This window comes from Chanodichthys erythropterus, chromosome 3 (genome assembly GCF_024489055.1).
Source record: "Chanodichthys erythropterus isolate Z2021 chromosome 3, ASM2448905v1, whole genome shotgun sequence".
In the NCBI taxonomy this organism is placed as follows: Eukaryota; Metazoa; Chordata; class Actinopteri; order Cypriniformes; family Xenocyprididae; genus Chanodichthys; species Chanodichthys erythropterus.
The window spans coordinates 6,058,543-6,071,334 of record NC_090223.1 but is presented as its reverse complement, the minus strand read 5'-3'; the positions used below and the strand labels follow the sequence as shown (position 1 = coordinate 6,071,334).

Below are 12,792 nucleotides of genomic sequence, written 5' to 3'. Positions count from 1 at the left end.
TGGTGGAGCAGAATGTGTTTGATCGCTTCCGTCTGCTTCTGTACTGCCGAGAAATGCTGGGCAAAGTCTTCAACAGTGTCGCTGAAGAGACCGGCCTGGAAGTTGGAGGAGTCAAGAAAGCAAACTTTTGTCTGCCTCCTTTATCTTAGTCAGGTTCTGCCGTTCCTGGACCACTAAGGTGGACCTCGTCTGACCAAGAGCCTACACTGTGACTTTTGTCGGCCTAAAGGTCCATCACCGTATGCAGTTCCTGCATTAACCAGAGTTCAGAACTACCTTCATGCAGCTCTTTTGGTGCTTTGGACTGGTGTACTTGCAGAAGGGCCATAGCATGCAAGGCAGAGGCAGCCTGTCCGGAGGCACGATAAGCTTTGGTGGCTGAGAACTTACAGGCCTTACGGGCATAAATGCACCTGAGGATTACTCTGGGTTCAAGCCAAATTCCAAGATTGGAGCCCTCCTTCGGACAGCACACCAAATAAACACTATATCTGATTTCATGTATGTGTGAACTTGTGAAATGATGGAGTTTTAAAAGTGTGATTTTATAGAGCTGGAAAATGTCATGGAAATTAATAAAATCTTATAAATCATGGAACTTTCTCTAATTAAGATACTAATTATGTCAAGTTTTAATATATTCTACCAAGTTGAAATACAGTACATTTAAAAAAAAACAAAAAAACAACAACAACAACTTGAAATCAGATTTTTGAATGACAATTTGACACACATTTGACTTATGATTGCTATTTTCAAAGTTGCATTGACACAAAAAACTATACAACAAGAAAACACATTAAAGGAAAGTGAGTCTGTATGAAGTTTTACAGTGATGTTTTGCATCTATTCCAGAGTCAAGACTTTCTTAAAATATTAAGATGGTTGATATCCATCCTACACTTCTGTAACTAAAATAGTGAATTATTTATAGCAGTTCTGGTGTTTTCATAGCTGTGATCTCATTGTTGAGGTTTGTAAACATGTTGAGTTAGTTTAACCACATAGAGCAGTGATCATCTCTGAACCAGTTTAGACTGATGATAGGTGTCATTCTGGTGTCACTTCCTCTTCTTTCTTTATGTGCTGCATGACATTTAACTCTATCTTTTCAGTTAGCAGTAGCATAAGTTCAGCCTGTTTAATACACATAATTGTAATATTAAATTTGATATATTTCTGCTTTCAAAGAAATGTTTAAACAAAAAACAAATCTAAACTTGATGGTGTCACTATTTCGTCAGGGTGTTTTACTCTGTTTGATTTTCTTCTTCTCAGAAAACAATGAACAATCCTCTGTGAGTTTTTGCTGTTTTAAATCTTGTTTCAGATGGTCTCCAAACTCAGCAGTATTTTATTGTAATATTGTAGGCATCTCTATTTCCTCTGGGTGTTGCGAGTCCTTCCTCCCTGCAAAATAAAAGCATTGACTGACCTCTCGTATGTGTTTTTACCATGATTGCAGATTGTTCCAGATCAGATGAGTGTGAATCATCAGATTGTGTGAAGCTCAAACTCACCAGCTCTTCTTGCACAGATGATCTGAAGAAGAATCACAGTAGGAGCAGCAAACACTGCCATCTCAACAATCATCACAATCACTGCAGGAAACATGTGTGGAAGAAGAAGAAGAAGAGAAACTGGACATGACTGAAGTCAAGGGGATTCAACTATGAACAGTTATTGATGAAGCATTTACAGACTGACTGATAGTTTAATGGTGTAAAGCTGTCAGTAGAAATGAACGTGTCGTACCTCTGAATAATGATCCAGCAGTCACACTGACTTCAGTTTCTGATGCTGTGTCAGCTGGACCTGTGGATCACGTCTGTTAGTTCACTTCAACACATCATGACACATAGAAACATCATCATCATCATCATCATCATCATCATCATATATGAAGGAGTATATTTACTCTAGTATATGTACTCTTTACATTAGCTTTTAAGCTGACTTCCTGTTTGCCTGGAAAAAGTGAATGATTGAGGTCTTCAAAATACTCTCTTTCTCAGTAATTGAACCACTGAAATAAGAAAGTCATGAATAAACACCTTGTTGTTCAGTAAATCCAGGTGTTTGTGCAGCTGCTGTCCTCTCAGAGTTTGGAGTATTTAATGACTTCTGATTCTCTGTACAAATGAAAGGATGGATTAATTAAAGCCAGTGTGAACCAGTGAAGTGAGAGACTGATGATGTGTGACAGTGATCATGTGATCATGAACCTTGTGTAGGAGCTGCTGCTGTAGTTTGGCTTGATTTCTTCTCAGAGTTTGAGCTGCTGACTGGAATCAGAAGATGAATGTTCAGATGTTCATCTGTAGGACATTAACATCATATTTTACAGTAGTAATAGTTGTTTCTCACCTGAATACTTGACAGTGTATCTGACTGAGGTCTGGAGTTGATTTCTGAGAGTAAGCTGACATCTCCACTCTCTGTTGTCATCTTCATTCAGGAGTGTTGTAGTCAGAGTGATGTTACAGTGATATGATGATATTAATAATATCTGATATCTGGAGTCTGTCTTCAGATCAACACCAGCCTGATTCACCCACAACAGCTGAAGTCCCTCATAACGGACCAAATCATCACAGGAGAATCCAGAATACAACTGACAGGAGAGAGTCACAGAGCGACCTGGACTGATCTCAGTCTGTGAGGATGATGATGATGATGATGATGATGATGGAGACACTGAAACTGAACACAAGACACAAATCACAGACTCTTCAATCATCATGTGAGTTTAAAGGGAGAATCTGCTCTTTTTAAATTGATCACATGATCATAAACTCACCATGAAGAACATGCAGATAAACACGTGCATCAGGTCCTTGTTTCTGCCAATTCACATATTGTCTGCAGGTGTAATATCCATGATCTTCTTCTGTGACGTTCTTGATGTTCAGAGAGCAGTCAGACCCCAGACTCAGTCTCTCATGTCTCTCTATGTCTGATTTCTTTTTCCCTAATTCAATCAGTGCAACTGCTGCTGAATGTCTGAAACTATCATAGATCCAGTGTGTTGATTTGCAGTCAGAAAGAGCATTATTACAGGGCAGACGGACATTTTCACCAGAACTGATGAACACATCAGCATAATCCACTCCTCTGGTACCTGAAACGCAGTATATTTGACTGATCATTATATTATATTAGGGGCAGTTGTGGCCTAATGGTTAGTGTGTTGGATCTGAAGGTCGCAGGTTCGTGTCTCAGTGCTGAAGGTCGGGGAATAAATAATCAGCGCTCTCTTCCACTCTAATTAACTGAGGAACTTGAGGAAGTTTGGGACATCAGGGGCGGTTCTAGGATGAGAGGATATCCGGGGCTTAGCCCAGAGAAATCCATGTGTGTCACAATATACAAGAAAAAAGTTAAATAAAATATGTTTTAAATTGGTTTATTTTTAAACAGGGTCAATCTTTCTTGCTTATTAAAATACAGAGTCGCAATGTCACACCGAGTTGAAGTGAAAACATTAATCCACAATCATCATTAACACTGAAGACGTTTAAAGGGCATATTGCAGGTTAGAGCTTTAGTGATTCAATGTGTAGAAAAATAATGTATGAAATAGATTTTCTTGAAAAAACACGCATAAATACGCTACATAGGCTTCTGGAGTCGTTTTTTTGTGAGAGAATTTTACTTCCGCATGAAAAATGCCTAATGGATGTGACGTCACTGAAGGGAACGCGATCAATATAAACTATAGGAAAACAATGGATCGCAATGACAGTTCGGATGCTGAGGAAATTGTAAATGCTTATTTATACTCGTATAACTAATCACAGCCATACAATTAGCCTGCTGTGTGGTCAAGAGAGCAGGGACAGGCCAGAATTAGACAGAATAACGGTCAAAAGAGACAAATTGAGCTGTTGTGTGAGGAGAAGCAGTGGAGAACAGGACAGAGACCGGTGTTAGCTTATAGATATAACGTTAACGACGTGCTCAGATCACAATATTGTACAGATTATTATCATGAATCAGGCAATAGCAAAGCTATTGGTCATCTAGGAGTAACTGATTACTAATAACAGAAACGAATAAACTTTGATCAAGCGTATGTCACACGCGTTAATATCCGTCCACACTAACGTTACGTGATATAGCCGTTTCTCATTACGACTGATTTGGTAGTTAGCAAATGCAATAATCAAACACAAAACTTAAAATGTGCACCGTAAGTCTTCATCGAGCTGCATCTCTGACGGATCCGTGATCATGTCTCCCGCCGGCGGCCAAACATAGTGTTAACTTACTGTATGTATTTCATGTTATCCTTTATTCATTAATTCTGTGTTATGAGTTTATTCCGTGCCCATTCACTGATAGTGTGAGGATGTAGGCTATATGACGCCATGATTATGTAGTTGTGTGAACTTGAATGTATATATAAGTTTACATACATGGCATGCATGAAATTGGAGTATTTACATTACCAGCACATCATTCAAAACTGTTTTGTGTGAGTGTGAGACTGTATGCATGTGTACATAATTTGTATTCATCAGTGTTGAAATTGATTCAAGTAAAAACGGTGAAGAAGCATAGTGTAAGTTATTCATTTAATATAATCATTTACAGAAGTATTACAATGTTGAACTCCATCATATCGCCAGGATGATAATCCTCCAGTCTAAAATGAACGCGTTTTTCGACGCAGATGCAGAAGTGAAGTCCCGTCTCTTCACCTGCACAAAACAAACCCCGGCACAGAAGATAGCAGCGTAGTTTTTCTTGTTAGTAAACCTCTGGACTCGATGTCCTGACAGGCTGAAGTTTGTGCAACCTCCACAAACACAATAATTTACCATTACAATGATAAATAGAATACAAAAACTACCGAAAACACACTGATTCACGGCCGCTGTTGCTAAATACCAATATATTCTGCACTGAATCAACACAGAGCTCTGCGAACATCTCCCTTGAGTGACGTAAAATGACGCGACGCTGAAAAAAAAGCGGTTTTTACAGAGACCGTCACTTTATCTACTAAATTAATGCCCTTATGTCTCGCAAAACATTTTTAAACCCTGCAGTATCTTTTTATATGGTATTTTTGTACAAGGTTATATATTCATCTCGAAAAAAATTTTAAACCTGCAATATGCACTTTAAACTCTACAATAGCGACACCATGGGACCGAGCTTTTACTGTAGGAAGCTGCCTGTGATCATACTCATCAACAAAAATGAAATAATTCATTCCACAATAAGAATATCAGACATCCCAAGATGATTTACAAACAAGAGTAAAAGCACAGGTAAAGTTCAGCATGTGCACTGCTATAGCTATTTAGAGCAGTTAAATCTTCTTCATATTCTGATGATGTTGTGTCACCTCTCTCTCTCTCTCTCTCTCTCTCTCTCTCTGTCTCTCTCTCTCTCTCTCTCTGTGAGTGCATGCTGGGAGTGAGTGGGCGGAGTGGCAGCCGTTTGTGGCTGTGTGTGAGCGTCTGAGTGAGTTGCAGCGTGTTTGAGTGAGTTATTACTTTTTTCCTTTTCCTTTGCTTGTTTAGTTTAGTGTAGATTTGTTTGTCGCCGATTTTGTCACCTAAGGGTGGTAAAAATGGGGACAAATTCAGATGGTTGTGCTTCTTTAACCGCTCAACATGGGTGTAAATGTTTACCTGATGAATCCATAACAGTTGAAGACTGTCTAATTGCGATTAGCAGTGAAGTTGGTGCTCGGAATATTGTGTCTGCATCAAGGATGAATAGAGCGGTTGTTGTTTTTTTGAGAGAAGTATCTCTGGTTCAGCATTTAGTTGAATTTGGTTTATCCGTTAGAGATACGTTTCTACCAGTTTTGCCGCTATCGAATCCTTCTAAGAAGGTTATTCTTTCGAATGTGCCTCCATTCATTACTAATGATTCACTCGAGCGTTTGTTGGGACGCTATGGTAAACTAGTGGGCCCGATTAAAAAGATCCCTTTAGGATTAAAAAATCCAGAACTCAAACATGTGATGTCGTTTAGACGTCAAACTTTCATGATCCTGAATGCTGAATTTCAATCCTTGAATACTTCAGCAAAAACTACTTTGCTGGGTAAAGAGTATACCATTTATATCAGTACTGAATCAATGAAGTGTTTTACTTGTGGGAAGTATGGTCATACAAAATTGGCATGCTCAATGAATAATGAGGCTAATATTAATGTGACTGAACCTAATCCTTTTATGGAACAATTGCCTTCTGCTCTAGTAAGTAATGAAGGCGGAAAAAACAGTGATGGTAATGTTCAAGAAAATGAAGCATCTCTCCCTAAAGATGGTGAGAGTGCTAACGAACTTGTAATGGATAAGCATTTTGATGATATGGTAACGGTACATACTTCCGTGAATACCGCTGTAAGCGTAAGTGATGCAGTGCGTGATGGAGTAGAGAGCGCTGACGCAAATCCCAGCGAAATTTGTGAATTGGAGCGAACTGTAGTGAGTGTTGAGAACGTGAAGCCTGGCGGTGAGCTAATAGATTCGCAGGCATCGGAACTTGATTTGTCACAGGGTGATGCAGGAATGCTGATAGAAGGAATTGAAGTTCAGTCTATGGATTCTGACAGTGATACCTCTGATATTGCAGAAAGTCTTGGTAATACAAATTCTCAGGGAGGCTCTGCAGAGAGTTGTCTCAATCCTAAATTGAAACATCCTTATTATACAGTTCGTCAAATAAATGAATTTCTTGACAATACTTTCAACCAGCGAAGACCAAGACTTGAAAAATACTTCCCAGATTTACAGCTTTTCATTGATTCATGTACATTGGCTATGAGAAAAGCAACATTGGAGGAGCTTGATCAACCTAAGCGATACAGGCTCAAAAAACACATGAGCATTGTTAAAAAAAAGATTAAAGGCTTGTTTTAAGGAAATAATTTTGGGGTCATGATTATCAGTATATTTTTTTGGATGTTTGGATACCCTAGTATTATTTTTCTAATGACATTTATAAATATTGGATCCTTTAACATCAATGGATGTCGGGACACAACAAAGAGACTTGCTCTCTTTAATTATCTAAATTTAAAGGGGGCGGATATTATTTTGCTCCAAGAGACCCATTCAAACTTACAGAATCAGACACAGTGGAATTGTGATTGGAAGGGAAGTATTTTAATGAGTCACGGGACTAATGTTAGTGCTGGTGTCGCTATACTTTTTTCTCCACGTGTCTGTAATCAACCAGTTATGTTTGACATAATACCTGGTCGACTTTTAAGAGCAGATGTTATGGTTGGACAAATAAGTTTTTCTTTTTTTAATATATATGCTCCAAATGCTGGACAAGAGCGTAAGATATTTTTTAAAAAATTGTCTGATGCTTTGTCACAGTGTCCACAGGATAATGTTGTGGTAGTAGGAGGTGACTTTAACTGCACTGTAAATCCTGACTTAGATAGAAATCATGATGAACCTCACTTAGGTTCTGCAGAAGTTCGAAAAAATGTTATTGGTTATCATGATTTTGTTGATTTATGGAGAGATAGTTTTCCTGGGGTTAAACAGTATACGTGGTTAAAAACGAACTCAAATGCTTTGTCTGGAGCGAGACTTGATCGGTTTTATGTTGCTAAGTGTAATAGTGGTAGGTTTTATAATAGTTTAATAGTACCATCTTTTTTATCTGACCACCACTATATTTCCGTGTCTGTTTCTGTCCTGTCTGCTAAAGCCTATAAGTCACACTGGCACTTTAATAACAGATTATTACAGGATCACTCTTTTATTCACTCTTTTAACCTTTTCTGGCAATCATGGAGAGAGGGGAGATGTAGTTTTCCTTCAATACGTCAGTGGTGGGACATGGGCAAAGTGCATATTAAGTTGTTCTGTCAACAATATACCGCCCATAATACCAGAACTCTCAAAGAAAAAATGAAGTCACTAGAAGAAGATATTCTGAGACAAAGTAGTCATGGTGATTCAGCTGATTCTATTGAGAGAAACAAATTTCTTTTAAAGACATTGTTGGAGGAACAAGGAAAAGCAGCTCTCTTAAAGACCAGATATTCTCAACTAAATGAAATGGATGCTCCCACTGCATTTTTTTTTGGTCTTGAAAAAAAGACAAGAGAACAGAAGTATTTTCATAAATTGAATTTACCACAAGGTGGAGTGACAACTGATCAGCAGGAAATTCGTACTCATGCTCTTTCCTTTTATGAAGAACTCTACTGTGCTGAATCATGTGACAGAACAGCAGCAGAACATCTTTTGTGTGATCTACCACATTTATCAGAAGAAGATCGACAAACCCTTGATAATCCTATATCTTTTGCTGAACTTTCTCTGGCTGTCCAGGAATTGAGCTATGGGAAGTCACCTGGTTTAGATGGCCTTTCAGCAGAATTTTATCGTACTTTTTGGAATTTGATTGGGGAGGACTTGTACGCAGTCTTTCTGGAAAGTTTTAGTCAAGAGAAACTTCCACTGAGCTGTCGGAGGGCAGTCGTAACATTGATTCCAAAAAAAGGAGATCTTGGGTTTCTTAAAAACTGGCGACCTGTTTCATTGATCTGTGTTGATTTTAAAATATTATCTAAAGCAATAACTAATAGACTGAAAAAATATATGACAAGTATAATCCACGAAGATCAATCTTTTTGTGTCCCGAAACGTACAATTTTTGATAACCTTTTTCTTATAAGAGACATTATTACGGTTGCACAAAGACACAAACTGGATATTGGATTCCTTTCCTTGGATCAGGAAAAAGCTTTCGATAGGGTGGACCACTATTATTTATTCAAGACCCTGGAAGCTTTTGGTTTTGGAACACATTTTATTTCTCTTGTTAAGTTACTGTATAATGATGTTTACAGCATGCTACGAATTAACGGGTCTTTAACTAGACCTTTTCCAGTGACCAGGGGAATAAGGCAAGGATGTCCTCTGTCTGGTTTTCTGTACTCTATTTCTATTGAACCTCTGTTGGTCATGCTGAGGAAACAGCTGTGCGGTATTGGTGTACCAGGTTCCCCTGAAGTAACCCCAGTGAAATTTACAGCTTACGCAGATGATGTTACAGTTATAATTAAGAATACTGATGATGTAACTAAACTTATTTCTTGTTTGAATAAGTTTCAGAAAGCCACATCTGCTCGTATTAACTGGGACAAGTGTGTATCCTTGTTGTTGGGAGACTGGGAGGATATAGGACCTCCTCGATTACCACAACAGTGTAAATGGGATCAGATTGGTTTTAAAGTACTTGGTGTTTTTTTTGGGACAGCCCAATATACTGAAAAGAATTGGGAGGGATTAGCAAATCGGGTGATCGGTAGATTACAGAAATGGCGATGGCTTCTCCCACAGCTTTCTTTTAGAGGGAGGTGCTTGATTATTAATAATTTGGCAGCCTCAATGTTATGGCATAGAGTTACTGTTTTAAATCCTCCTAAGGATATGCTTACTACAATTCAAAAAGCTTTTGTGGATTTTTTTGGAACGGTCACCATTGGCTTATTCCTGGAATACTGTACCTTCCTGTGGCAGAGGGAGGACAAGGATTAATACATATAGAGTCAAAAATATTAGCATTGAGATTACAAACATTGCAGAGGCTTTTGTATTGTTCTGCTCATGTACGATGGGTTTCATTTGGTTTATCTATATTAACAGATCTAGGTGGAATAGGCCTTGATAAACAGCTGTTTTTAATGGAAAAGCCATTTGAGGAAAAAGCAAACTGTTTAATTTCTCATTTTTATACGTCAGTAATTAAATCATGGAAATATTTAAGTTTTTCAAGAACAGAAGATTTGCACTATGGGGTTTCAGAACCTTTGTTTTTTAACCCCTTTATAAAGTTACCATCTAATTTGTCTTGTTTTATTCCACATTTTTTAAAGGCTGGTGTAAGTAAAATAATGGATTTGATTGATTTGACACAAGGTCAGTGGCGAACTGTACAATCAATTGCTGCACAGGTTAAATTAAAATCTTTGAGAACTGTGGATAGGGTAATTCAGTGTATTAAGGATGCTTTTCCCCCTACATTAATGTGTTCTATAAATTCAGACTTGGAAAATGGTTTTACACCTCAGGATTTTCCTGATTTGAAGGTGACATTTAAATATAGAAGAGATGTTGACATTATAAATCAGAATACATTGTTAAAGGGATATGGGGATTTGGTTTTTCATAATGTGGTGAAGAAAACTCTTTATTATATTTGTGTTAAATCTGTGCATGTTGGACAATTGCAAGGAAGAACCGATACTAAATGGAGGGCTAAGATCTCTATTTGTGAAGGAGTATGTCCATCATGGAGAGTTTTATATAAACCTCCTGTCTCTAAGCGTTGTGGAGATCTTCAGTGGAGAGTGCTCCATGGTGCTATAGCCTCAAATAGTTTAGTTTCAAAATTTACTGAGACAGTCTTATTATGTCCATTCTGTAATGCTCATGATACTGTTTATCACATGTTTTTTGAATGTTTAAGACTTGCTCCTTTATTTGAAATACTGGAAAAATTGATCATAAAACTAGGATTTTCATATAACAATATTTTGTTTATTTTGGGATATCGATATAGAAGATCATGGCAACAACAGTGTGTTCTAGCAAATTTTTTAATTGGCCAAGCTAAGCTAGCCATTTTGAAATCCCACCAGTGTAAAAATGCAGGAAAGACTGTTGACATGGTAGCTATGTTTAAGTCTTTAGTAGAATCCCGAGTGATGATTGAGTACACATACTATCAATATACTGATAATGTTGTTTTTTTTGAATGGAGATGGTGTGTGAGAGAGGCACTGGTGTTTGTAAGTGAATATGAAAATTTAGTTTTTAATTGGTAAAATGAGTTTTTTGTATTAAATTGTTTGTAAATGCATGTTATGTTTAACCCTTAGATTGTTTTGAATAAAAGGGTGTTAAACGTCTCTCTCTCTCTCTGCATGCGGGGAGTTTTTGGGGTGAGGGTGCCCACGGAGAGGTGTTGGGAAGTCTGATTTTCTCTTTCTTATTTATTTGAATTAAGGAAAAAAGTGAAATTGAGACATATTTTTGTAAAGCTGATTTGTGACATTAACATCACGTTTTGGTGGTGTTCGCTGAAACGTCGGGATGGCATCCCTTGTAACGGGGGGAGAGCCACCTGTTTCACGGCGTCATGGAGTCCGCTGTGTACCTGCTCAGGGTGTGTCAGTGGAGGATGTGCTGCTGGCGGTCGGAGAAGAGGTTGGATATGACAACATTTCTTCGGCCTCCAGGATGAACAAAGCGGTAGTGATTTTTGTTAAAGAGGAGAGACTAGTGAGCCGCTTGGTTAGCAACGGAATTGTGGTAAGTGGCGATTTTGTTGTTGTTTCACCACTTGTTACACCTACGACAAAAGTTTTTATATCGAATGTACCCCCATTTATTGGGAATGAGGACACTGAGCGGGCATTAGCTCAGTATGGTAAATGTGCTAGTGCGATTAAAATGATCCCGTTGGGATGTAAACATGAAGCACTGAAACATGTGTTGTCTTTTCGGAGACAGGTATTTATGTTTCTGAATGTACCGGAATTGGATGTGTCTTTCAGAGTGGTACATGAAGGAAAGTCGTACATGATTTATGTTAACACGGGAAGTTTGAAGTGTTTTGAGTGTGGGGATATTGGGCATAAAAAGTTGGAATGCCCACACAGAGCACAGGCGAATGAGGAGGCCGCAGGGCCTAGTGGCATAACGTTACCTGTTGTTAAGGTAAACAGTACTTTGAGACTTTTCAGTCTCAAGAGGAGAGTATTGCTCAGAATGATGAATCATGTGATAGTGTTGAACTAAGACAAAATAAGGAAGATAAAGTGGTGAATGTGGCAGAGGAACGTGAGGTCTTGGAACACAGAGCAGGAATAGTGGTAAAGAAAGTAAGTGAAAGTGCTGATTGTGAAGTGTTTAGTAGGCCTATTGAAAATAATGAAAGCTCAAATGATGTTGAAAACCGTGAGGAAGACGATACATTGTCTGAGTTATCTGACATTTCTGAGTTTGGGTCACAGAATATAGATGAAACCTACTCTGTGCAAGAGATTAATGAGTTTTTGGATTTGACGTTTGGAAAAACTGTTCAGGTGACAGATTTTTTCCCGGATATAGACAAGTTTCCCTTTCGATACTTCACTCGTACTGCGTATGGGGAAAGGTCTCCCTTTTTCCCCGCTGCTGAAGCCTTTTTCAATAACGCAGTGTAACTGTATCGTCATTGGTTCACTCATAGACAAGTTGTTGAACCAATGACGGCGCTGCATAGCTGCGCGGCCTATGGCGACAAAGCACGCGAATATTCCCGCCGAAATGGGCGGGGTTAGGGGCTATATAAGCAGGCGTTTCGCCATAGGATTTCAGTGTTTTCTCCTTCAGCGACGACCTCTACTTCTCTTCGCTGATCTCCGCCTGAAGCCGAAGAAGCTCGCCGCCTTCCTGACAGCTCTCGCCGCCGTCTGAAGAGGCTCCCGCAGCGGACTCGCCTGGATTCGCCGGACGAGGACAGCGCTGGCGCCTTCACTGACTGCAGCTGCAGCGCCGTCATTTAGCCGCCGCCTCCCGCTCCCGGCTGCTTCCTGTGCGTCCCCTGCCGTCCCCAATCCGGCGCGCCGCCAGAGAGCTTCACCCGCGGCTTAACGCCACTCTAAAAGAGCATTTCCACAGCGGTTTTCACCGCTTCTAAGAGCTTCCGCGGCCCTCGCCGCTCTACAAAGAGCCACCCAACTGCCGTTTTCACGGCACCGGCATCTCCCGATGCCCCGTCACTCATGTGCTACGTGCAGGGCCCCCCTGCA

General features: G+C 39.3%; 1 protein-coding gene across 1 annotated transcript; it reads right to left on the bottom strand.

Moving 5' to 3' along the window:
- Nucleotides 1-1,494: 1,494 nt before the first annotated feature.
- On the bottom strand, nt 1,495-3,149 carry LOC137002744 (uncharacterized). Its single transcript, XM_067362596.1, has 5 exons — nt 2,801-3,149; nt 2,368-2,697; nt 2,226-2,285; nt 1,756-1,809; nt 1,495-1,601 (listed from the first exon to the last, which is right to left on the bottom strand). The coding sequence occupies exons 1-5, from the start codon at nt 3,147-3,149 to the stop codon at nt 1,495-1,497; spliced, it is 900 nt and encodes a 299-aa protein (XP_067218697.1).
- Between the last annotated feature and the right edge of the window lie 9,643 nt (nt 3,150-12,792).